This window comes from Centropristis striata, chromosome 6 (assembly GCF_030273125.1).
Source record: "Centropristis striata isolate RG_2023a ecotype Rhode Island chromosome 6, C.striata_1.0, whole genome shotgun sequence".
NCBI classification, from domain to species: domain Eukaryota; kingdom Metazoa; phylum Chordata; class Actinopteri; order Perciformes; family Serranidae; genus Centropristis; species Centropristis striata.
The window spans coordinates 33,545,886-33,573,782 of record NC_081522.1 but is presented as its reverse complement, the minus strand read 5'-3'; the positions used below and the strand labels follow the sequence as shown (position 1 = coordinate 33,573,782).

At 37.8% G+C, this 27,897-nt stretch overlaps 1 protein-coding gene across 1 annotated transcript in view; it reads left to right on the top strand.

The window, feature by feature from the left end:
* pot1 (protection of telomeres 1 homolog) overlaps positions 1 to 27,897 on the top strand; it is a 119,560-nt gene that overhangs the window by 85,489 nt on the left and 6,174 nt on the right. The window contains exons 12-16 of the mRNA XM_059335894.1: positions 12,297 to 12,484; positions 16,866 to 16,954; positions 21,192 to 21,218; positions 22,713 to 22,869; positions 25,357 to 25,565. Of these exons, the coding sequence (XP_059191877.1) occupies positions 12,297 to 12,484; positions 16,866 to 16,954; positions 21,192 to 21,218; positions 22,713 to 22,869; positions 25,357 to 25,565 (670 nt within the window). The remainder of the gene's footprint in view (positions 1 to 12,296; positions 12,485 to 16,865; positions 16,955 to 21,191; positions 21,219 to 22,712; positions 22,870 to 25,356; positions 25,566 to 27,897) is intronic.

Below are 27,897 nucleotides of genomic sequence, written 5' to 3'. Positions count from 1 at the left end.
GTGATCTCAGCGGAGCCGGCGAGAGACCTTTCGCCTTTCAACTTTCGCTCTTAACTATTTAAAACACCATCTACAACTAAAGAGAGTTTCGCGTCTGCAGCAGCCATGTTGGATCCGGAAAACTACAAGCTTCCAAGTGCCGAGTAGTACGCGTCATCGTCTTGCCGTCCCTCCCCGCTCTGTGATTGGATCCCTAAAACAGGGCTAAGAATCCTTCCTGGTTTCCAGACTGGATGGAGGTTCGAAATTAAATTCGAGCGCGCAAGGCAGTCTGGGTATACCCAGGCTAGGTTTGACTCTCATTGTGGAGAAATGAAAAGACTGAAGTGAGATGAATAGACTGAGAATTTTCTCATCTTTGACAAAACAATTCTTGACTGAATTTAATTTTGTGAACACAAAGTGCAGTTAAACAGATAAATCGCAATATATTGTATCGCAAAATGCTTAAAAGTATAATAATATCAGATAATAATATCAGATACTGACTCAAGTATCGGGATAAAATCGTATCGTAGGGCCTCTGCTGATTCACACCTCTATATCTTAGTAGTATTTTTTGTTTTTCAGTTAAACAGTTAAATCGCAATATATTGTATCGCAATACTCACCATCTCGCACAATGCTTAAAATCGCAATTGTATTGTATCGTGACTCAAATATTGAAATAAAATCGTATCTTGGGGCCTCTGCTGATTCACACCTCTAGTAGCTAATGTGTCTGTGTTTTTGTTCCGGTGCTCTACACCTGGCTGCCTCTTAGAGCCTTACCAGTAGTGGAGCTGAGAAATCTAATGAGGATACATACAGTCCACCAGCTCAGTGGTTCTCAACCTTATTGAGTCACGACCCCCAATTTAATATGCATGTTGTCCACATGCTTGTCTCTTCAGTTTAACTGGTTTCAAGCTTTTGTTTACCAGCACTTCAGAGCAACTGACACACTGGATATTCTGTGTTGTTCTGCTGGTAGATCTTGGGACCCCTGCTGCTGCTGCTGCTGACCCAAGTCTGGAGCTTTTCTTTGCAGCCATCGCTCCATTTTTCCAGCATCAGTTATAGCTAACTGCTAGCAAACTGCAGCTGCAGTAAAGCAACAACGCGCCAGTGTTTTTTCTTATTGTTTGTGTATTTTTTCCGCTGTGCTCACTGAACAGAATCTCACGCACAGTTCAGATCATACAAACTCAGTTGATACGACGAATTTTGGACAAATAATGAAGCAGACAACAATTAAAACATCTCCCCGTCTGAAATGATTTAATTTAATATTCATTTTGTGCATTTATATTTTTTTCCAAAATGATTTGGGGTCTCAACCTTGGGGTCAGGACCCCAAGGTTGAGAATGGCTGCACTAGCTGATACAAAGGCTCCGTTCAGACTGCAGCCTGAAGTGACCCAAATCCGATTTTTTTCGCCCCTATGCGACCTGCATCTGATCTTTTAATGACAGTCTGAAAGACACAGATCCGATTTTTTCAAATGCAATCCAGGCCACTTGGATATGTGGTCCTAAAACCGATACATATCTGATCTTTTGACATGCGACTCCAGTCTGAACGGCCAGGTCGCATTCATCATACATAGGCTTACTGCTTGCGGCCATGTTTTCCGCTACTTCCGTAAACACTGAGCACGCTCGCTGCGTGTGACGTCGTCGTGTCCTCCAATGCGCATGCGGGACACTTTTGGTACGTTTAAAGTTCACACTGGAGATCACATACAAGTCGCATTTAATTGGAAATGTGAACAACCTTGCAAAAAAATCAGATTCCACAAAAAAATCCGAATTGAGCATTAAGCCCTGCTGTTGGAACGTAGCCTAAGACTCTATAAAAGAAGTGGCTGCAGCCCCATGACATCAATCACTGGCTTATGGATTCCCATTCTTAAGCCTCGAGTCTTTCGCCATCAGGTTGTTTTGGACATTGGAGGTGGATCTGACAGAGATCCTGAGGATGCACGCCTACCTACACCAGCAACCTGACTACACCCAGCTCGGGGCTACTCTTTGAGAAGCTGCTGTCTGAGTTGGCTTTAATATAGGAAGCCTGTAATGCAAAAAATGTTCAAAACGACCTGAAACATATCTGAAGTATCTTTTTCTTAATCAACTAAATGTATGCTGATACTGATGTTACAGTGATGACTTGATATGAGCCGTGCTGTTTTATCTGTTGGACTCCAGCAGTGATGCATGAATTTCAAAAATGATTGACAGACTATTCAATAATAAAAGTAGTCTTCATGTACTGTCCTTGGTTGTTTTATTTAAGACTCCGAGTGCAGTCGAGGTGTTTAATCTGAAATGAGGTGTACTTCAGTCGGTCACGTCCCCTGTTCCCCGTCGAGTTGATTTTCCAGCACAAAGAACCCCGCTGTTGAGTTAGGCTGTATCTGTCTGGCTTTTAAAGCCCATTTCCTGCTGCTCCATAAAGAAGCCAGTGTGAAATGAACGGTTTCTTCTTCTCAGCGAGGGCACAAGTTTTTTGGCTGCTTTATTGAGCCTCGGCTTGACGAGATGCCGTGGAAGCCCAAAGCAATCTTTTGAATTTTAAGGAATCCCTTTTTACCGAGCAGCCGAGCAGCACTAATACCATGAGACAGCAGCAGCAGCGTCTTGGCTGTCGGGCGGTGGGCGGACGGTGGAGTGTTTAGTTTTTTATACAGATCAAGTACTTACAGAAGCCGCCACAGGCTGCTCCACTCTGTTCCCTCAGCCTCTTTAAAAAGAAAATGGTTTGTTTGCAGGGGGAGCTGCAGGGAGCCATTTGCTCTCAGACAGGCCGATCGTTCTCAGAGCCGTGCACCAGTGTGTCCTACGGTCCCTGAACATCCCCCTGTGCACATGCTGATGGTGATAATGTGCCCATTACACTAAATGTGTCTCAGCTGAACGATCTCATTGGTCAAAGAGCTTAAAAAGCCGGTCACAGAGCTCTAATGATACCGCTGATTCTCCTGCTGTTGGTTGCTGTGCCAACTGTTGTAGTAATGATAGTGCCATGAGGTGATTTTCTCTTTTCTCCTGCGCTTTTATTCCCTTAAAAAAAAAGCAACATTCTCAGCCAATGTTGCTCTTATGAAGACTTTAAATAATCTCGACCTCACACAGAATGGAAAGAAAATCTCTTGACAGTACAAACAGCACGCTCTAATGTAGTTTTATGTATCATTGTAAAAGTTTTAATGAACTACATCTGCAGCATTTATGTTGGATATGTAACTCTTACAGCCGTCTGGCTCCACTCGGCTGCAGTTAAAAATCGTAAACAAGCACTGAAATTGGAAAATCTCAGTTTTGCCACTGATGCCAAACACTCTTTTCAATACCTTACTTTAAGAAATTTCCCAAAAGATACTCCAACCACCCGCTGGTGCATTCAAGAACAAGCAAACGTCTGAGCTTTGATACCAAAACGTTTCCTTTTTTCGATGCTTTACTTTAAAAAATGTGCACGTTTTGCTGCACAGCCCTTTTTCCATTAAAATTAATTAAACGAAAGAAATGTTCTTGTTTAAACACAGGCATCTGTAGAATAACTGGCAGCCTGAAAATGGCAAAAGTTTGGTTAAAATCAGTAAATATCTGATAAACAAGATTATGAACCCAACACATTTAGTGCCATATTTAGTTAGTACTAAATTAGTGTTGATGTTTGTAATGCAGCATTAGACAAATAAGCATAAAAAAACATTACATTTAATAGAAATAGAAATAAAAATGTGTTTCTATGTATTCTAAGTGTTTCTATGCTGGAACGTAACCGCAAATAGTTGAATTATTTGTTTTGGGTTTTTTGGGGGGGTTTTTTGCTAGTGATTTCATTATTTTTTGCTGTTTATTTAGATTTGAACCTGACAACCCGTTTTTTGTCCCCATGTGGATATCTGAGAGTGATCGTCTTTACACGGACACCTGGAGATCTGCTGCCGTCTCTTCTTTGATACCTGGGAGTCTGTTCTGTCTCTTGTATCATGTCCACTTAAATCCTCCTCCAAGCTGTGCCTGTGTGGGGACATTTTTGGTTTTATGTGAATGAATATTTTAGACACGTGCTGCACTGTTCGTAGAAGACTGCATGTCAGTGTAGGAGCTGTTGAGTTGTATATAAGATAGTACAAACTGTATGTCCGGCACACCGTGGTCTTCTCTTCATGCTGCATTAAGTAAAGGTTATGATTCATCAGGAGATCAGAGTAACATTTATTGGCCAAGTATGCGTACACAAACATGGAATTTGACTCCGGTTAACATGTGTTGTGCCAAAGTTGTCACTTGTAATGAATTCAAAGTGAATTTTCAACAGTTCTGCAGACCTCCAGAGCTTTTTAGCCTCTTTTATCTCCTACTTTTGTTTTTTGGCTTTTTGGTGTTGTTTTTACTGTCTCAGTGATTTCATCAATCAAGCTCTGAAAAACTCACCATACACCACCAGCTCAGCACACAACAGTTAGACACTAGCTGGTGAACATAGTGGAGCGTTTAACAGCTGAAGAGCCAGATATTTTTCTCAGGAGTTGGTGGAGACCAAAAACAGAGCTAAAAGTAGACAGAATTTTTGATTTACATTCATCAGGTGGACACAAAAAACCCACTATATTATTATATAGTCGCTGCTAACATCCATCCATCCATTATCCTTAATTGAGGTGGGGGAAAAAATCAATACAACATGGTATCACGATATTTTGCATTGCAAAATATCGATCCATTGAAGCCAAGTATAGATCTTTAGTGTTACAGTGGGCCGCAAGGTGGACACAAAAAACCCCACTATATTATTATGTTGTAGCTGCTAATATCCATCCATCCATTATCTTTAATAGAAGTGGGGGGGATACAGCATAGTATCGCGATATTTTGCATGGCAATATTATATCGATTCATGACCGCCAAGTATCGATATTTAACATTCCAGCGGGCCGTCTGTATTTGTGTGTGTATTTCTCTCCCACCTGCATGATTTGGGATACCAAAAGAAATGACAAAAAAAAGGTGAATGAAAATGCGAAAATTCACGTTTTGTGACCGTCAGAAGAAATGCAAGTCAACTTTCATCAACTAAAGTGTCTCAGTAAGCGACTGCACTTTTGGACCTACTGCGACCTTGGTCCTCGTATCAGATGAGTCATGTTCTGGTCTAAACTTAGTGCTGCTTCTCTCAGCTGAATGTCTGCTCATTATAATCACACCTGGCCTCTCAGGACCACTGCAGAGGATTTAATCTGTGAATACAGACAGGAAGCCTGAACAGGCGAGATCAGAGCCGACACCACATGGTCCCACCTTTTCCCGCCCCGCCGTCTGTCCTCTGGTGTTTTTTTCACAGCCTCCCAGCATTAGTTACTCTCTCAGTTCTCTCTACACCTGTTTCTAAACTCAAACTGTGGTAAATTCTGCTAAATTCTCTCGCAGCTCTGAGAAAACACAGCCAGACTCCCGAGTACTTACCGTTGTTTTCCTTTGTCTCATTCTGCTAAACATCCAGGTCTCCGGAGAAAGAATGAAACCCGGGCAGAGTCTGGGATTCTGTAAACAGAGATATTGTCTGTTTGGTCTCATTGTTTACTTCCCACCACAGTGGGACTATATGGTCTTAATAATGATTCCTACTCAAATAGTCTTTTTTTTTTACATAGTTAAGAAGTTCTGCTCAATAACTAGGAAGGAGAGTACTACTGCTGGCCTTGTTGCATTAAATGTAACTTAATGAAGCCAAACAGGTGTCAAGATATTTTAACCCATTTAGGCCTAAAATGCCTGTAAAACCTGTGGGAAATTTTAAAATAACCCCCTAAAACCTGAAGTTTTTCTGGAAACTCAACAGAACTTTCAACGCCTACTAAATAATTGATTTTTCAGCCTCTGTAGCTATATTTGAGTATTTGAGAGCTTATAGCTGTTATATCTGAGCTCCCTCCGCTATAGTCGTCTTCCGCCATGATTTCAGTTCTGGAAAAGTCCCATGATGCATTGCGACACTCCCACATGTATTCTGATGCATTTCATTGGCCAAGAGACTGAAAATAGGTGGAAAAAACTACAAATACTACAAAACGACGTATCCGCTTTCCCGGTTTTAATGGTAGAAATGCGGTAATGCTTTCCCGGCTTAAATGGGTTAATGTTTTGTTACCAAACTATCCAGTCTTGATGAGATCAGATTGTTTGCAATGAAGGCAGGTAGGCTTCCAAATAATGCCAAGATAATTTATGTCTGGTAGAAGATAGCTGCCTGACAGCGGAGGCTAAAAACTAGAGGTGTGCATCAGCGAATTGGCGCCAGGATGTGATTTTATCCCAATACTTGAGTCACGATACGATATTATTGCAATTTTAAGCATTTGGAGATATGGTGAATATTGCCAAACTTTATTATTGCGATTTAACTGTTTAACTACATTTTGTGTCCACAAAATTAAATTCAATCAAGAATTGTTTTGTCAAATAAGAGAAAACCCAGTCTATTCATCTCACTTCAGTCTTTATATTTCTCCACAATGAGAGTCAAACCCACAGACTGACCAACAAAATATTCAGTCAAACTGAACTGAACTGATATCAAACATGTATGGACGACAACAACTGCAGCATTTTATCAAACTTTCCTCAACTTTAAGCTTCACTGCTCTAAAATTTTTTTGGATGAAAAATAAAAAAAAGCCGAACTTTGCCCAAAAGTGAGCCCACTACAGCCTCCAGAAAAATACGGTGAAAATACTGACGGAATGCTAAATATCAATACCTGGCAGCCATTAATTGATATAATATTGCCACACAAAATATCCTGATTCTATGTTGTATCATAATTTTCTCACTTTTTGGAATACTTTTTTTCACCTCTTGAGCTAAAAAATGTTCAGTTCTCTGGGTTTGCTCCATTGACTTTACATGCATGTGCAGTTCCTTCTGCAAATCAGCTTTGTATTCAATGTTAACTCACTTTAAGATTACAAGTATGTGACACTTTCTTAGTCCTTAAATCTAAGTGACAAGGGCTGTTTTTTTCCCCATTTCCTTTCAAAGTGCATACAAAAGTGTCCAAAATAAACTTGACTGGAAAGTTTGCCTCCGTGATTTAAAGATGTCCAGGCGACTGTTTTTGTAGAAGGCTGGATGTGAGCAGCAGTCGTTGGTGTCAAACCATCATTCAGAGACAATTTAGACTCTGACACATAAACACAGATTTTATATTCATTCGAATAACACAAGATGAAAATGAGCTTTGCATTGTTTCTAAACATACCTTTAGGGTTTGGTAGGGACTGAATTGCTTGGGGATAGGGTAACTCATTTTTCACACAGCGACTAGTAGTTTGCTTGTCGGGACACAAACAGAAATCGTTTTGAGCGTTGAGCAATTTGCAATTGCTGTAGTTGACGTCATGTGAGATATTTCTCATTGTGGCAGAAAAAAGTCATAAATGTAAATAAATAAATGTAAATGTAATAAATGTGTTTTTGGACTAAACAGTTCTGGGAACTTTTTAAAAGGAGAGAAGTACATACCGTACTTACAAAGGCCTTTTTTCTGGTTTTATTTGAACCCGCAATGAGAATACCGGCAGCTGACGAGTCAAAATTAAATTTTTTAAATAAAAAGGGCATTTTCCACTTCCCCTAGTCACATCTATGTTCAGTAAAGCCTTCATTATAAGTCTGTTTGTTGCCATTTCCTTTCAATTTTACAACAAAGAGTACAAGCTGTTTCTGTTTTGTCTTAGCTGTGGAGGTTGCATTGCCTGCGTTTAAACCAAATAATGTACTCTTACATTTACATTTAGTCATTCAGTAGACGTTTGTATTCAAAGCGACTAACAGAAAAGGGAAAACAATCAAGGTATAGTGCAATAAGAGCTATTAGTGCAGCAATAAGTGCTAGTGATAATTCTTTAAGGAGTGGAGTTGTCGTGTGGTGCTAGGAGAGAAGATGCTCTCTGAAGAGCTGGGTCTTCAGGAGTTTTTCAGGAGCTTCCATCACTCATGGTTCCTCTTTTGGTTGGAGGGTACCTTTTTCTGAAAAAAGAGCTAAAAAAGTCTCTTGCATCAACTGTCTCACATGAACAAATTTAAGGAGTTAAAGTTAAACTAGCAGGGTTTTCCCTCCCATTATAAGAAGTGTTTTTGTCCACCGCTTAAGCCGAATGAGTAGAAAATATAATAAATACAAAATTAAATATACACTCGTGGAAAAAAAAAATTAGACCACCCTTGTTTTCTCCTTGCTTTCTTGTTCATTTTAATGCCTGGTACAACTAAAGGTACATTTGTTTGGACAAATATAATGATAACAACAAAAATAGCTCATAATAATTTAATTTAAGAGCCGATATCAAGACATTTTCCATGGTTTTTTTGATAATGATTTTGGTTATTATCAAGAAAACCATGGAAAATGTCTAGATATCAGCTCTTAAATTAAACTCTTATGAGCTGTTTTTGTTGTTATCATTATATTTGTCCAACCAAATGTACCTGCAGTTGTACCAGGCATTAAAATGAACAAGAAATTGAAGAAAACAATGGTCTAAAATGTTTTTTCATGACTGTATCAGTCTCTGAAGAGCTGGGTCTTCAGGAGTTTTTCAGGAGCTTCCGTCACTCATTGTTCCTCTTTTGGTGGGAGGATACCTTTTTCTGAAAAAGGAGCTTAAAAAGTCTCTTGAAATGGCATTCCAAGAACTACAGTTGTTCCTGGTTCTTGCTGTGCAGATGAAATAAAAAGGAGTGTTCTATGAAAAGTCCCTCCGATCCAAAAACATCAACCGCCGTCAAGGACGTGAGCGGTCCTTCCATCAATCCGATCATGACACCTTTTTTTTTAATGTTCATGCATCTCATCTTTCCTTTATGAACCCACAGACTGACCAACAAAGTATTCAGTCAAACTGAACTCAACTGATATCAAACATGTATGGACGACAACAACTGCAGCATTTTATCAAACTTTCCTCAACTTTAAGATTCACTGCTCTCAATTTTTCTTTGAATGAAACAGAAAAAAAGCCAAACTTTGCAGCGGCATTTTTCGACAACTTACTTCCACGATATCCTGACGCATGTGGTGCCTATAGATTCCTTAAATTTTCTCGTTTCATATGATTCTGAAACCATATATATATATATATATATATATATATATATATATATATATATATCCAGTATATATTACTAAAAGTGAGCCCGCTACGGCCTCCGGAAAAATACGGTGAAAATACTGACAGAATGCTAAATATCGATACCTGGCGGCCATGAATTTATATAATATTGCCACACAAAATATCCTGATTCTATGTTGTATCAGTTTTTCCCCCCACCTCTACTAAACATACCAAAATGCCTGACTTGATGTCAGTCTGGAGTCTTTTTATCTTAATTTTCTCTTTTTATCTTCATTTATTTCCCCTCTTGAGCTAAAAAATGTTCAGTTCTCTGGGTTTGCTCCATTGACTTTACATGCATTTGCAGTTTCTTCTGCAAATCAGCTTTGTATTCACTGTTAACTCACTTTAAGATTACGTATGTGACACAAGGGCTGTTTTTTTTTCCATTTCCTTCCAAAATGAAAAAACATCAACTGGCGTCAAGGATGTGAGCAGTCCTTCCATCAATCCAATCATGACACCTTTTTTTTTTAACCCTCTAGAGTCCATGAAAGCACCTGCACATTACTTCTTCATGACGTGAAGACATTAAAATGAAGCAACATTGAGCCTTGTCATCAGCTTCCATCTAAAGTTCTGTCTTGAAACTACATACCAGATTTTTTTTTCATTATATTCGGCCAAGTAAAACCGGAGATTTTTCAAATATATTTAGTATAAAAATATAGAACTACAGATTATCCTCATTTTACATCTTTTGTGTTCTATATGCAACCTGTATTCATATTTGCAACATTTAAAATTCTGTGTTTTGAAACATAATTTTCAAGATCAGATTTTAGGTTTTCCTTTGTTTCTTTTGGGTTCAACATTTTTCTCAAGTAAGTCAAAGTTAAAAATTAATTATCAGGACATATAGGTGAGGTAACGCTGAAAAAACTGATACCAACATGGCATGGTGAAGATTTTTAACAGATTTTTTAAAAGGCATAATAGCCGAAGATTTCAGAGGGTTAATGTTCATGCATCTCATCTTTCCTCTACGAAGTCTTTTTAGTCTTCTATCGATACAAAATATTCCCACAGGTGGAGTGACATGAAGTGAATTGCACTTGGGATTTCTTTGAACTCGCATAAACAGCGAGAAGCCGTCTTAAAGAAACATCCAGTTATATGGACACAATTGACGATAAGACAGGGGTGTCAAACTCAAATACACAATGGGCCAAAATTTAAAACTTGAGTAAAATCACGGGCCAACATTGAACAAATAAACCTTTTAATATATACCAAACATGTTTTGCTTTAACATTAAATATGGAACCAGCGACGCTTATAAACATACAATATATAACTAAATAGTGCAGACATGCAAAATCAAATTTCAAATAAAAAACACATCAATGTCATTCATTTATAAAATAAAAATTAAATAAAAATTGTATGCCTCTTTTCTATTTGCATCCTTCTGATTTAAATATCAAAATAAAGTTTTTCAACAGGTTAATACATTTAAAAATAACAATAACAATAATAAATCTAGTATTAGCGGTAAATGCGCCGTATAATACCGGCGGGTCAGCTTTTATAGTACAATAATATAATAATTTGGTATTGCCTCGCGGGCCAAATAAAATTACACTGTGGGCCAAATTTGGCCCGCGGGCCAGAGTTTGACACCCCTGCGATAAGAGGACAATTCCAGATAGTAAAATGTCTCCGTGTGATTGAGGGCAGGTCGACAGTTCTCCCAGTTCGTCTCTGGGCTCCCTGTGGATCTTCAGAGGAGGAGAGGGGCCTCAGGAGACCGGCTGCTAATCCACTCTGACACTGAGTCACACGTCACTCACTATACGGAGAAAATGGATTTAAAGGAAGCTTATAAAGAGGATTCACTTTCTGAATCATTCTTCTGCTCCCAAGCTGTAATGTAATTAAAGAATATATGTGTGTGTCTTGGTATTATGTTGATAAACTAATGTGAAAACACTATAAAGGCTTCTAGTGTCCTTTCTGAACAGAGCAAAGTCCCTCTGACACTCGATCACCGGAGCGTTAGTTGATGATGAGAGCGGGGAAAGATTTCTGTCGCCTGCAGGCTCGTCGTGACAGAGAGCTGAAGGGGTGGAGGAAAAGACAAACCTCCAGACCAAATCCTCTGAGCAGCCTCTGTATCACTGTCACCACACAGACTGCAAGTCTGGAGCAACAGCGCCATCTGCTGAGGTCTCATGTGCACAGTGTGAACAGAGTGATGGAGTGAGCGGATAAATCCTTATGAACAGTGGTGGAAAGTAACTAAGTACATTGTACTTAAGTACAATTTTGAGGTACTTGAGTATTTCCATTTTATGTAACTTTTAACTTCTACTTCACTCAATTTTTAGACAAGTATTGTTCTTTTTACTCCACTACATTTAGCTGACAGCTTTAGTTACTTTTCAGGTCGAGATTTAACATAAAAAATATGATAAATTTAAAGTGATTGGACTTTTTTAAAAATTAAATCTTATAACAGTATATTAAGTAATTACTTGAGCTCTGTCTTTACAAAATTAGAACACTACTTACATAAAATAATTAATACAAATAATGTAATATGCAGTTAAATCTCAATAATATCGTGTCGTGACTCAAGTATTGGAATAAAATCGTATCGTGGGGCCTCTGCTGATTCACACCTCTAATCCTTAACCACCTGTCCGAACCCGGGGGCCATTCACTCTTATTATTATATCACACACACACACCAATTAAAGCTAAGCTGCATGTTTTTGGACTGTGACATGCAAAATTCACACAGATGAGCTGCAGGCCGGAGTCGAACCTGTGACCCTCTTACTGTAATTACAAGTTTGAATGAGGAGCATGAAAAACATGTTATCTGGTTGCATTATGGGAAATGTTGGATCCAACATTTATGGAATTTGACTCAAACTAGAGACTTCAAGTCAGGATATTTTATGCTGCACCAATGTTTTGCTTTCCATGTTAACAGTTTTAAGTCACACCATTGTAATGTAGTTTAAAAAAACTATGACTTGACTTATTTCCCACTAACTTCTTTATTTTACACTAAACTATGTACTTTCTGTGCAATAAAAGGTATTTTGTTACCTTGCTGCCTGTCACTTTACTATGTAACATGTTTCTAATGTTCTCTTCATCTCTCCGTCTCTTTATCAGCCCGGGGACTTCCTGAGAATCTACAACCTTCGAGTGATCCCAGGAACCGCTAAGGTGCAGGACCTCACCAGCAGCCAGTCGGAGGAGGAGGTGCAACAGCTGGCCTTTCACCTGCACGGAGGGACGACGTACGGCAGGGGGATCCGGGTTCTTCCAGAAAACAGCCCCGACGTGCAGGAGCTGAAGAGGTACGGCAGCAGACAAGGGACAAATACACTACATGGATAAAAGTATTTGGACATCAGACCATTATGCCAACAGGGATTTTAATGACACTGAATTCAAATACAAAAACTTAAATATGGAGTTGGTCCCCCTTTTGCAGCTATAACAGCTTCCACTCTTCTTTGGAAGGCTTTTCTGCAAAACTTCAGATTGTCTCTGTGGGAATTTGTGCCCATTCATTCTGTAGAGCATTTCTGAGGTTAGGCATTGATGTTGGACGAGAAGGCCTGGCTCGCAATCTCCATTACAGTTCATCCCTCTAGGTCGTCCTCAGACGAGCCTTCCATCGTCGCTTCCAGTCATCCCGATTCTCCATACATCTGGCCAGTTCATTGGTACTTTGTGCTCCTGCATCGTCCTTGAGTACATCCACATATGTTAGTGTGGGACGTCCCACAGACCGGCGCCCATGTGTTGGTTCCCACAGCACCAGTTTGCTGGCCGACAGTTCTTGATGCCTTTGGCAGTGTCCTGCTAGTCTCATTCTCCTGGCTGTTATTTTCTGGCTCAACCTTGGTATTCCCTCATACAGAGTCTTGTTGGTAACATGTGTACTCGCCGCATTCTGGTGTAGCACCCGTCTAGAGACTTCTGCAGGGTTGGCTTCAGGGTCCAGCATTTACTGCCATATAGGAGAACAGACTCCACAGTTGCATAGAAGAAGCTAAGTTTCCAAGGGACCTCCAAGGGAGGTTGGAGTTCCATACACTGGTCATGCCATTCAGGGCCCTCCATGCAAGTGCCTTCCTCACTTTCAGGTCTTGCTCGGTTGAGTTGACCCATGAGCCCAGGTCCTTGAAGTCTTTGACTTCCTTCAGCACAGTGCCTCCTGTCGTTGTGAGAGGTGGATGTTCTGGTGAGATGTTATCCCAAAGTAGGGATGGGTACCGATTTCGTTACTTTTATAGGTACCGACCGAATTCCGTCGGTACTACCGAGTACCGATTCATGTAAAATCAAACGGTACCATGTTTCGGTACCTAAACGGCGTTAACTTTAAACTGATCATTGATTTCAACCCGTTTTCATTTGACGTCTTTGATTAACAAGCGTGCTGACGATCGCACTATTTTTTAAAATGTATTTACCTCCTCGTCTGGTCCTGTCTGCTCACCGCGGCCGCTAACTGCTGCCGTCTTCCACCGCGGAACAGAGACCAACAGCCGGCTCTAGGTCTTCTAGCCGCCAGCTACTATCTCTCCAATGTCTCTACCCGGGCTTGGCCTTCGTCTGCCTCCAGATTAGACCTTCCTTACTCCGTTTGCTCTCTCCATTCATCCGTAGACTTTTCATTAGCAGCTAGAAGCTAGCTGCTGCATCTCTGGTCCTCCGCTAATACTCCGCTCTTCAACTCAGGAATATTACTTGCCACTTAACTCCAAACTGCCTCGCTGAAATTAAATCCCTCGGACTCCTGCGTCATCCTCGATATGTGCACAGAGCAGCCCGACTCAACTTTGTTTATTCCATCATGCTATGCCCACAATACTGTCTGACCGGTGCTGCGCCGCACAGCTACGACGTCATCACAACAAATCACACGTGCACTTGCAACTTTTTTTTTTTCTCCTCCGTGCCACCTGAGAGCTCCCCTGCATTCTTTGATAACACTGCAACCTTCATGTTACAAAATGTACGTTCACTCAACAATAAAGCACTGCTCATCCTGGATTTTATATTGTTTTGATATATTTTTTAAAGTTTATATTTTGAGAAATAAATATGTTACGCAAAAGTACCGAAAATTGGTACCGTTGAGTACCGGTACCGATTCCCAGGTACCGGGTATCGGTACCGTATCGATTCAAATGTGAAAGGTACCCATCCCTATCCCAAAGGTGCTCGATGGGGTTTAGGCTGGGCTCTGTGCGGTTTAGTCAAGTTCTTACACACCAAACTTATCAAACCATGTCCTTATGGACCTTGCTTTTTGCGTTGTGTTAGAGAAATGCATTGAGGAAACCTTTAAAATTCAAATATCTGACTCCAAAAGTAACCTCTCACCTATTTCTCTGCGCAGATCGTTTGATGGGGAATGATGAGCAAGAGACGTCCAAGTTCTTAGTTTTTACATTTTATTACAATACGTCAACAAATGTGCAGTTACAGAGTCTCTGGGTTCACTCTACACGTCCCTGATACATAGAAGGCTGGTTTCAGGTCATGAAGTCTGGACCAGGCTCATTTCCCTTGAAACCTTTTTTTTTATATTCTGACAGATTTTGCTAAAACATGAAGGTAGATTTCTTCCAGGAAGTGCCGCCATCTTGATCTGTTGATTTGTCTGTTTTAATCAACATAGGGACACGGCATGTCACCAGGCAGCAATCTTCTCTGCCCAGTACGCCATGTCCGTGTCCCGACCTGTTACTAAAACTTGTTAAAACAAACCTCCTGCCTTGTTATGACTTACAGAGATATAATTGGAGACACAGATTTTGCAATGTCTACATGAAATCTAAAATATGAAACATAAAATACATTTTTTGTGATTATAGAATCTTAATCAGTTTAAGCAGATGGAATATATGTATTTAAAGTAATCACAGTTTCTAAACCAATATTAACACACAAACATAACCATTGTATCAAAAGCATATTGCATCATTGATCCATAATTGCATAGAGAGAGATAGCACAGACAAGGTTAGTGTGTTATGCATGCATAGTGACCTTCACCACACAGAATCAGAATCACTTTATTAGTCCCTTGAAGGGAGATTAGTTTTGCAGCAGGACACACAAGACAAGGTACAAAACGATAATAGAATAAGACCCAATAAAAGTCTAATAAAACACAGTCAAAGAAACGCCATACGCATATATAAAGTCGCTGACACATGTTCATTACAGAGCTAATACCCCTAAATGGAGAGTTGATACCTGGTATAGGCGAAAAGTGCAATGTGCAGATGTGCAAGAAGCAGACTTGTGAAGATGAGCAATTTGAGGGCTAATTTCTATTACTTAAATAAATGACACTTGGTATAAATGAGACCTGGAGTCTTTTAGTTCTCCACTGACGGCCTGAGGGCAAGAGCTCAAATTCATTTTGAAGAGGGTGATCAGGACAATCCATAATGGCGTTAGCCTTCCTCAGGACTTGTCTGTTATACAGAGACATAACGCCTTCCTGCCCACTTCCTAAAAATCCTTCCAGCAGTATTGACCAGCCTACCAAGGCGATTCTTGTTGGAGAAGTTCAGGTTTCCAAACCATGCAACAATACAAAAGGTTAAAACAGATTCAATAAAACTTCTGTAGAAGAGAGTCATCACATCAGAGGAGACATGGAAGATCCTCATTTTCCTTAAAAAGAAAAGTCTCTGCTGGACTTTTTTGGAGGTAACCTCAACATGTGGTTCGAAGCACAGCTTGTTATCAAGGACCACACCTAGATATTTATAGCTGCCCACCATCTCAACCACAGCACCTTTAACAACTATTGGAGGTGGAGGAGAGGATGACTTCCTAAAACCAATTATCATTTCTTTGGTTTTTGACACATTCAGCTCAAGAGAGGCTCATCACACCAGGCTACTAAGTCATCAACAACAGGCCACAGATAGTGACCCCCATGCACAGAGACAGAAAAAGAGACAGAATAACAGATTATGATTATGAACAGTTGGGGCACAGACATGCTGGAACAGAAAAGGGCCTTCCCCAAACTGTTGCCACAACGTTGGAAGCATTGCGTTGCCCAAAATGTCTTTGACAGCAGAAACGAGTTCTGTGGAGTGATGAATCACGCTTCTCTGTTTGGCATTCAGATGGTAAAATCTGGGTTTGGCGGATGCTGGGAGAACATTTTGCATCATAAATGTTTGCAAATGGAAATTGCATGGCTAGGCACTTGACTTTATTCACCTGTGGCAAGGAGTCTGATTTGAAACACCTCAATTCAAGAATTAACAGGTGTGGCCAAATACTTTTGTCCATATAGAGCAGGGATGGGCAACTTAAATGCTGGAGGGGGCCACAATTTTTAATGACACTACCACAGGGCCACATATAGGACCGTGCACTTAACCAGATATGATGAAACTGCAATTTTAAATATGTTTACAGTGCAGTAACTTAACATATTTCATGCTCAAATGCATGTATAACAGTATAAATAGGAATACAAAAGGTTTGTAGCAAATAAAAAATAACGACTTACTGTGATTTCTTTTTTTTTTCAGTGCAAGAACAGCAGACCAACATTAATTGCAAGAAGTAATTTTGGGCCCCCGGGCCTCCAGTTGCCCATCCCTGATATAGTTTATACCTGAAATGTGTCATATATAGATGCATGTTTTTGTCTCACAACCAGAAGTCTCTTTGTTTCTGTTCCTGTAGAGTCATGGAGACCTTGCCAGATGATGAGGAAGAAGAGCTGAATGACTCCGACTTGTTGGAGATCTGGAGCACTCCACCAGAGTCTCTGGGTATGAACGGATGTTGGATGAAACCTGAATTTAGTCGTTTTTAGCTGATGTTAGCATTAAGCTCAGAGCACAATTTTCCTCTGAGTACAGTCTAACACAGCTGCTAGCATGGCTGTACACTCTTTGACTTTAATTTATTGATTTACAGAGAGCCGAAGTCCTGACCTTACATGCAGGTTGTAGCCTCTGCTCTGCCTGCTTCTATAACTCAATACAGTTTCATATTAATGGTTTTTCTCTCCACCAAAAGAAAGTTTAAAAAGTCAAACAAGGGTTAATTTTACATCATCTTAACTTGTCATAATTCATAAAAAAACACAGATGCTCTCTTCCAAAGTCAGTTTTACAACTTTAACTCTAATATCTGCAACATCATTTTTTCCAGGAATTATGGGAAATGATGATGTTTGTTAAGCAACATAACATAATTGTTGTTTTTTAGAAATTGCCCTCTAGACATTTGTAGGCAAGAACACAATGTGTTAAAAATGCTCTGTTCTAGGCTGTTTATTTTATTTTATTTTTTATTTTATTTTATTTGTGTTGTTAAAATAGGTTTTAAATAAGATTTTCTTTGCCTCTTCATACAGCGGTAGATATTAAATGAAAAAAAGGGACATTTTGGAGCTTATTTCCTGTGATTAACAGCTTTTTAGCTTAATTATCTGTATATCCCTTTGTTCTTCTTTTTAACTTGATATTTATTAGCTTAGCATCAGTATTTTCATTGTGACCACGTACAGTATCACAGAGCAGCTAGCATTCGCTTTGGGTCGTGCTCTGTAGACAGTAGAGGTGGTGGGGGGGGTTCGATACAGCATAGCATTGTGATATTTTGTGTGGTAATATTATATCGATTCTGTCCGTTTTGATAACGGACGCTTTTAATTTGAAAGGATGAAAAAATACTTGATCCTGTCGATCTAAAAGTAACTCATATGAGATTAAACTGTAAAGATAACGTCAAGGAGTTCATTGTTTTATGTTTTAGCCCCCGAAGAGGCATGAGGTTAGTTTTTACAGTAATCTTGCACATTTAACCATGCTAGCAAGGTTTGATACAGTAAGCTAGTTTTGCTCAAATTAATACTCTTGTATTTCGGTGTGTTTTATAATTATTATTGCAACTTTCAGTTTGCAAACTGTAGCTTTATCCAACTAAATTCTCAGCTCATTGGCTTATTGAGGTACGGCCGAAGAACTGAATGCTTGGCCGTGTTTCAGTTCAGTGATAATGATACGCAATCAGAGATAAAATTAAAAATAATACACAGATTGATTAAAAATTCCACGTGATCGACCAAATTCTTAACGACCATTAATCGATCATCGATGAATTATTCCCATCCCTAGTCTGTTCCGAGTGTGAGACGGACTGATAAAAACGTGGCTGCTAGCCTTGTTTTTCCACTGAGCCTGCTTTTTAAAGTCTGCTAACAAATGACTGAGAAGGAAAATCAAAATATTTTCATTGCGTGACTAAAATACAAAGGAGGAGTGATGCGAGCGGCGGCCGCCCGCCGGTCTTTGATTGAATGAAAAACATGTTGGCCAGCAGCGGAAATATGAGCATCCTGACTGCTCAGACAGAGCGAGGAGTGGACGGATGGAGTGAAGCTGCAGGGAGCAGCTTCCATTAGCAGGGCCTTCTGAAAGCCCACGCTTCACTGAGGATAAAATAAAAACGTCCAAACTTTGACTGTGACCTGAAGGTTTCCACGCAGACGGACGGAGTCGAGGAGTTCTTTTCAAGCTGCAGCTGTTTGTCTGTGTTCAGACCTGCAGGCCTGATGTCTGTTGTGTAACTCTGAGTGGAAAAAATATTTGGGACGCAGTTTCTTTGCGGGAATTAACTTCTTTATCGACATACCCCAACAATTTGGCTTTGTAGGGACTTAGGCAATTCACTTTTCATCAGGACCGGGTCTTTTAAGGGCAAATACGCCACAGTCAGCAGGTTTATTTATTTGTTTATTTATTAAGGATCCCCATTAGCTGGTACCTTAGTAATATACATACATTTCTTTTTCCTTTTTTTTTTTTTTTTTTTTTTTTACCCTTTTATTTGTCTTTTTTTTTTATCTCTAACTCTGTTTTGGATTGAGTTTTTATTACTATTTTATTGTTTTACTGTTTTTAGTATTTTATTGTTTTCATTGTTTTTATTTATACCTATTTGTGTATGATTTATTCTATTTTAATAACTGTACAGCACTTTGGTCAACTGAGGTTGTTTTTAAATGTGCTCTATAAATAAACTTTCACTTGACTTGACTTGACTGACATTTACAGGTAAAGTCAATCACAATATACCTAAGCAGGTGGATAGAAGAGGAAAGTGAAAATACAGCTGATGTACACCTTTCTTATAATATAATACATCTACAGTGCTTAACAAATTTATTAGACCACCTGTCATAAAAACGAGAAAACATAAATATTTTAGAAATCTTTCTAAAGCTTGTTTAAAACTAAAAATGTTATTATTTACAGGTGCATCTCAATACATTAGAATATGATGGAAAAGTCCCTTTCTAGTAGTTCAAGTCAAACAGTCAAACAGCCAAAGTATTGAGTCATATAGATGGATATACTCAGAGGCCATCATTTCCATATTAAACATACTTTTTAAAATTGGTCTTTTGTAATATTAAAAAAAAAAAAAAGTGAGACACACACTGAATTTTAGGTCTTCATTGAATGTAAGCCATAATCATTATAATTAGAAGAAATTGAAGACATGAAATGTTTCATTCTGTGTGTAATGGATCTATATAATGTGTTATTTCCACTTTTTGAATTTAATTACTGACATAAATAAACTTTTCTATGATATTCTAATTTATTGAGATGCACCTGTATTTGGCCAATAACAAACTGAATTCACCTTTTGATAATGTGTTATTTCCACTTTTTGAATTTAATTACTGACATAAATAAACTTTTCTATGATATTCTAATTTATTGAGATGCACCTGTATTTGGCCAATAACAAACTGAATTCACCTTTTGATAGCCAGATTTTTGCCAGAACATTGAATCACTAAAACAAATTTTTCTGTTCAGGAATACAACTAAATAACTATAATTTGACATCTTAATCAAGAAATAATAATGTGCTTTACTTTTTTTTTTTTTTTTTTTTTTTTTTTTTTTTTTACAGTCAAACAGTAAATTTGAAAATTTATGGGTATTAGGGCTGGGCGATATATCGATATATTTTTAAATGTGATATGGAATCAGACCATATCACGTATATCGATATAGTTCAATTTTTTTTCTTTCTTTATATATAAACTTACTAGGGTTTGTCATATTTAGTTATTTTGTAATGTTCCTTATTCTTTTCTCATATAAATATATTTATTTCAGAAAAAAATTGGCCTATTTTATTTCATAGGCTATTTTTATTGAAGATTTTTATTTAAATGTGCACTTAATGGAGCTTTGATTTTTTTTTTTATAAAAGGTACTCCTGTTATACAGTATTTATGTTCACTTTAATGAACGGTTTCAATAAAACTACTTGTGACATGTCATATTTGACTTTGACATTTGAACATTTCCTCTCACTTTGCGATAAAAATAGCGGGAAATATAGAATATATCGATATTCAGCCTAAATATATTGGGATATAACTTTTGGTCCATATCGCCCAGCCCTTATGGGTAACAATAAATCATATTTTAGCATTAAAAATATAATTTGGGTTAAAGAGCTTCTACATACTGGTGTATTAACCACTACAGAATCATAAAAAATGATTTTGTTAATTACTAATACTGTTAATTTATGAAAGCTGTGGCACAAACCGCTGCTCTAATACATTTGTTAAGCACTGTAGTTTATTTCAGAGACCTTGTTTTCACTTCTTTGAAATAAAAAGTATAGTTTTACCACTTTATGTCCTTATGTATGGCTTTTTATTTAAAGGTTCTTGCTTGTATAATGCTATTATGTTATTGCTGTTTATATTACTGCACCTCCTTAGGTGTAATTCAATTGAAACTATGCAGCAAATATCAGCTTTTAATCACTGGATAGTTCTTTAGAAACTGCTGCTCACTGTGATTGTACTGATTGGACACAAGTGCTAAAGGTTCTGATGAACTGCTTTTCTTCCACAGTTCAGCGGAGTACAGTTTATTTAAAGGCTTGTGTTACTTATCTCTTATTGATTCCTGTAATCCTATATCTGGTCCAGTCCTTGATGATTTCTCTGCATTCTGTTTTTAGATGCTGAAGCAGTGGAGTACAGCACAGGTATGAAACACAACACACTGCAGCAGCTCAACAGGTCTGCTGGGAAATTAAACAGTGTCATAAATGTAATCTTTGGAACTTTTTCAGATCAGTAGTTTGTCATTTACTGTCTGTTTCTCTCAGTTTGGGAAATACAGTCATGGAAAAAATGATTAGACCAATTTTTTTCTTCAATTTCTTGTTCATTTTAATGCCTGGTACAACTAAAGGTACATTTGTTTGGACAAATATAATGATAACAACAAAAGTAGTTCAAAAGAGTTTAATTTAAGAGCTGATATCTGGAAATTTCACATGGTTTTCTTGATAATAACCAAAATCATGATCAACACAACCATGGAAAATGTCTAGATATCAGCTCTTAAATTAAACTATTTTGAGCTACTTTTGTTGTTATCATTATATTTGTCCAAACAAATGTACCTTTAGATGTACCAGGCATTAAAATGAACAAGAAAGTGAAGAAAAAAAGGGTGGTCCAATCATTTTTTTCCTTGACTGTATTTTAAATCACAAACAGCTCTTATAGCTTCTTATATCATCACTTCCACCAAGGAGGTGGATCTATTAAGGTTATTGGATGGATGGATGTTAGCAGCTACTTCAAAATAAAATAGTGGGTTTTTTTGTATCCACCTGATGAATCAAATATTCTCTACTTTTAGCTCAGTTTTTGGTGTCAGAAAAAAAACAAAAACATCAAAAATACTTAATCGATATAATAACGCCATGCAAAATGTCGCGATACTATGCGATTTTCCCCTCCACCTCTAGAAAAAAAGTCCTCAGAAGGTATAAAAAACATCAAACTATTTTTTTTTTATTACCTTCAAAGGTGTGCCATGTGTCAGTAATCAGATGTTTTTGTCTCAGATTGTGTGCAGATGGGAGACCTTTTCAACTAAACGTGTGATTGTTGTGACAGTAGATTATTCTGCAGGAAGCTGTTTAATCCTGTTTGGTGGAGTTTCAGTCAGCACATTCATTCCTGCAGCACACACTGTCAGAACTGCAGCTACAGCAGCGAGCAAGCAAGTGTTGATTTTTTGCAGAAACTTAATAAGGGCTTAAAAGATTTAATCGTTTGTATTTGGCTAATCCATCCATGCCAGGTTGCATTAATTTAATAGATTAAATCATGAGAAGTTATTGTTGTATACTGCTGGGAAGTACTGAAAAGTTGTGATATAATGTCAACTAATGCTATCCTGCTTCCTGCTGTTTCATCATACTTTCTTACTTGGCTGATAGGAAAATTAAAAAAAAGGATTTAAATGCATTAAATGTGGATTTATTCAGCTGAACTGCTTTTGTTTTTAACAGATTTTGGAAATTCTGTTTTGATGATGTTAAAGATCTTAAATGTTTAAGGATGCAGGCAGATTCAGGACTATTTTCACATTTCCTTCCGAGTCTTTAAGAGTTGATGAAGCTGAGTCTGCTTGTGTCTGTGAGGCTTTAACTGTAACTGTTACTGTGTTTGTTGTGAGTCAGAGAGAAGCTGCAGTCACGACGTCCAGCCGGTGACGCTGTCTGAGGTGAAGCGTTCCCATCCGGGTCGAGTTCACCACGTCAGAGTCCAGCTGAGATCCTACGAGCCCAGCAGACTCCACCAGGCTCTGAAGCTCTACTGCAGCAAGTGCAGATCCATGTAGGCACACACACACACACACACACACACACACACACTGTCCTGTTAAAGTGTCACAATATTAAAAGACTCTTCTTTATATACATTAACTGATACAGTTAATGTATATAAGTAATAGTAGTATATATGTGTGTGTGTGTGTGTGTGTGTGTGTGTGTGTGTGTGTGTGTGTGTGTGTGTGTGTGTGTGTGTATGTGTGTGTATATATACTGTATATATATATATATATATATAAACATATACACATATAACATGAAACATATACACATATACATGTATATACACACACATATATACATATATATAATGTATATATGTATATATATATGTGTGTGTGTGTGTGTGTATATACATGTATGTATATGTGTATATATGTTTATATATATGTGTATATATATGTGTGTGTGTGTGTGTGTATATATATTTATATATATATATATATACATATATGTATATGTATATATATTTTATTTATATATATATATATATATATATAGTCATGGTAAAAAATATTAGATCACCTTTGTTCCTTCAGTTTCTTGTTCATTTTAATGCCTGGTACAACTAAAGGTACATTTGTTTGGACAAATAGAATGATAACAACAAAAATAGTTCATAAGAGTTTAATTTAAGAGCTGATATCTAGACATTTTCTGTAGTTTTCTTGATAATGATTTTGGTTATTTTCAAGAACATTTCTCGCAGCTCTGATATGTATACATGGAAAAACAAAACAATAAGGGATTATAAATACCAGGATAAAAAAACGAAATATTACATGTTGAGCTGGGGGTCAGGAGAGACACTAAAAAGCCACAAACACAGAAATAAAAAGTGTAAAGATAACAAGTACAGTACAGATAGAGGAAATATTTTGTACCAATAAAGATGAAAAGATGTACAAGTGATTTGCCATCCACAGGGTGAGTAATTATAAGCCATTTTTGTAGCGCTCTGTTCAGATAGGTGAGTGCTGAGTGTAGGTGTGTGTACATATATGCTTTTATAAAAAAGTTCTTGTGTGTGGGATGGGAAAGTTACCGTCCAGACTTTTTGGAGGCAGATGGGAGAGAGTTCAGCATCCGAACAGCCTGATGTATAAAGCTGTTGCCCAGTCTGGTGGAGCAGGCTCAGGCGCTCCGGTTTCTTCTCCCAGATGGCAGGAGCCTGTGTGAGCAATGCTGCAGGCTTTGTGGGCTCGGCAGGTGTTGTGAATGTTCAGAAGGGAGGAGAGCGAGGCGCCACTGATCCTCTCAAACGCCTTCACTGGACGCTTCAGGGTCCTGTGGTTGGAGGCAGCGCAGCTCCCAAACCCTGCAGTGATGCAGCTGGTCAGAATGCTCCCAATGATGCCTCAGTAGAAGGAGAACATACAATAGAATAGAAGAGAATAGCTTTATTTGTCTTTATGCAATGCATAACGAAATTAAGTACAATACTCAGTGCAGGAGTATACAAATATGTATGTAAAAACACATGCAGTCATGGAAAAAAATGATTAGACAACCCTTTTTCTCCTTTCTTTCTTGTTCATTTTAAAGCCTGGTACAACTAAATGTAAATTTTTTTGAACAGATATAATGAAAACAACAAAAATAGCTCAAAAGAGTTTAATTTAATAGCTGATATCTAGATATTTTCCATGGTTGTCTTGAGCATGATGTTAGTTATTATCAAGAAAACCATGGAAAATGTCTAGATATCAGCTCTTAATTTAAACTCTTATGAGCTATTTTTGTTTTTATCATTATATTTGTCCAAACAAATGTAACTTTAGTTGTACCAGGCATTAAACTTAACAAGAAATTGAAGAAAATAATGGCCGGTCTAATAATTTTTTCCATGACTGTAGTATAAAACAGATAAAAGGGATACTTAAATGAAAAACGTGGAGTATTAAAGACAAACAATAAATAGTGCATACATCCACGTCCACATACATACACCATCTCATGAATTACTTTATGTGATCATGAAATGCTGTGATGGCCTTTGCATGAAAGTTGTTTCTTTTCTATAGCTTACAGAGGAATTAAAGACTCTGCTGGGCTTTCTTGGCCAGCCATGTGGTGTTGAATGTCCAGGAGAGGTCCTCTGATATTTACACCCATAGACTGTATAAAATATGGACGTGATCTCCGTAATGTACCCCGTAGGTTTCCTTGAAGCCCAAACTAGGGCTGGACCATACTGCAAAAAAAATAATCACAATATATTTTTTCATATCGTCCGATCTTGATTATTATCACGATTTTTTATATTGTTTTAAAACTGCCAGTTTTAAAGCATCTGTACTGAAAACTAGAAAACTAGAGTTTAGTTCAATATTTTATTAACATACGAAGTATGTATATAAACAGTACAACAAATGTAGGTAAATATACAATAACACAGTGAACTATTCCACAGAGGAAAAAACTCAGCACCTTTTCAGACACAAAGTGAATGGAGTTAGGAATGAGACATCTGATTTCCCTCTGATCTCAGGCAGGACGTCCCAGATGATGAAGAGGTGGCGGGCCTCTTCTCTGAGGCGTCCAAGGACTCTGGACCCTGCAGTCCCCCTCCATGGGCGCTCTCCGGGCAGGTCCGTGTCCCTGCAGATTCTCCAGGGTCCCCGGATCGATCACTGAGTGTTCACCTGTCCACCCAGCTCATGTCTGAGGACAAAACCAAGGAGCTCATCTTCCTCATGGGTAACAGTCCAACCAGACATGTCCAAATCTTTACTTCTTTGATTATAACCTCAAAAGATGAACATATCGTCACCCTGTTAAAATAATCGCCTAACTCTTTTTTTCAAGTTTTGCAGGAAACACAAAAAAAGTGTAACATATGACATTTATTGATCATTTCACTCAAAAAGGATGCAACAAAGGATGGCTATTGGCATAGTAATAACACTGTGTGTAAATTATGTAACTTAACCCTTTATCAGGCAACACTGCAAAAAGAGACATGTTAAAAATGACACGTGCAGAATTTTAACACATGTAGTGAGTGTGCTTAGGGACTACACATGTTGTGTCAAATTTAACACAATAAATGTGTGAGCCATTTTAACACACAAATTGTGTCATTTTAACTCATTATATGTTGATAATGTGTAACTGAAAATTACCAAAAACTACTACTTAATGTGTTAACCACGTCTGAATCCATTGGATGACAAAAAAAAAAATGGCCGTTAAACTTTTAAACTTGATATATTCATTTAATATATAAATATTATTTGTTATTCTTTTTAAGGCTATTTAATGTACTATCATATACATTTTTATCAAGTTTTTGGTTGTTAAACACAAACTATTCTCCCCCAATCAGATGACACATGTATTATGTCAATCTATCCAGAGGCATGGGGAAAAAAGAAAAGAAAAATAACACATTGTGTGCTAAAATCTACACAACATGTGTCAAAATGATATCAACACAACCACGTGTGTTGTTTTTTGACACATCTCTTTTTTCTGTGAAAGAACCATATTTGGTAACTTGAGTGGACATCTATAACAGGTCTCCTCGCTCTCTGTGAGCTCATAGAACCACATGGATTTCTACATCACTGACCAATCAGTAAATCATACAAGATTCAAGCTTTCCTTTATTGTCATTGTATTAACAAAGTATACAACTAAATCTACGTGTGCTTCTCATATATAAGGTGCTTTAAAAAAGACATTCAGACATTATGCATATGTAATAAGTAGTCTAAAAAGATAATAAATAGTTTAAAGGTAAAAGATAAAGTGGTGATGGATGCAAATTATGTGTTATTGTCTATTTAGGGTTGCTGTGGGAAAGAGACTATAATAAATATAATAATAAAAATGACTCAATTGACCTCGATTTGCAACATAAAAATGAAACATTTTGCAAAAAGTCTTGTAATATCCTCCAATAACACTTCAGGGTTGACGTTTTCTATTTCCAGGAGTGACCTATAAAGGGTTAAGAGAAATAAATGACTTAGGCAACTTTTTGAACATGCCTTTGTGACTTAAGCAAGATATGGTAACACTTTATTTTGAAGGTGTCTACATAAGAGTTACACAAGCCTGTCAGAAACATGACATGACAAGTATCATGAGCATTAATGTTACTTCAAAGTGTCATTAATGTTCATGACACATCCCATGTCATGTTTATGACACGCTCATGTCACTCTTATGTACACACCTTCAAAATAAAGTGTTACCAATATTAGTGTCAACAATAAAACACTGATTAACTAAACTGATAACTAAACAATTTCCCTCTAGCTCTTCTTTGCTGGGTTCTTATCTGATTCCTATGAATGTAGCAAATTGTCAAAGAAGTGATGGTCTTAAAGGGGTAAAATCACATGATCTGATCAACTGAGGATGTAGGAGATTTTACCATAGGTGGCCGGCGTCATGAGGAGATGACTTAGGCAAAAAAAACAGTGTGACAATATTTAAAAAGAAATGAATGTTAGTCAAGGTCACAAGTAGGGCTGGGCAATATGGCTTAAAAATAAAATCTCTGATTTTTTCACACAAAACCTGATTTTCGATTTTAATCGATTTTTTTCCCCATCTTAAAAACACACTACAATTGACACAGAAATTATTCAAAACAATTTTTGCTTTTATTTTGTATTGACTTTCCCTTCTGGGATTTGAACAAAATTACCTCTTAGGGCTAAAGTGCAACAAAACGCAAGTCTTGAAACAAGCTTGTAAACAAGATGGCCCTTTGTAGGCCATTGTGAACAACGGCGAAAATGTAACTTTTCAGCAAGCTTTCTATTGACTATTGACAATGTACCACCTTCCAGGGACATATTTGCTGTTAGGGCCCCGAGTCTCTGGAACTCTCTACCCCTTGAGGTCAGACAGGCTTCATCACTAGCCTCTTTTAAATCCCTACTGAAAACTTTCTTTTATCGCAAAGCCTTTTTAACTACTTAATCTCTTGGTTGTTTTCTCCCCCAGCTCGTGACACTTTCTATGTTTTGACATTTGTGATTCCAACTTGTCTGCATTGCACTTTACTTTGCTTTGT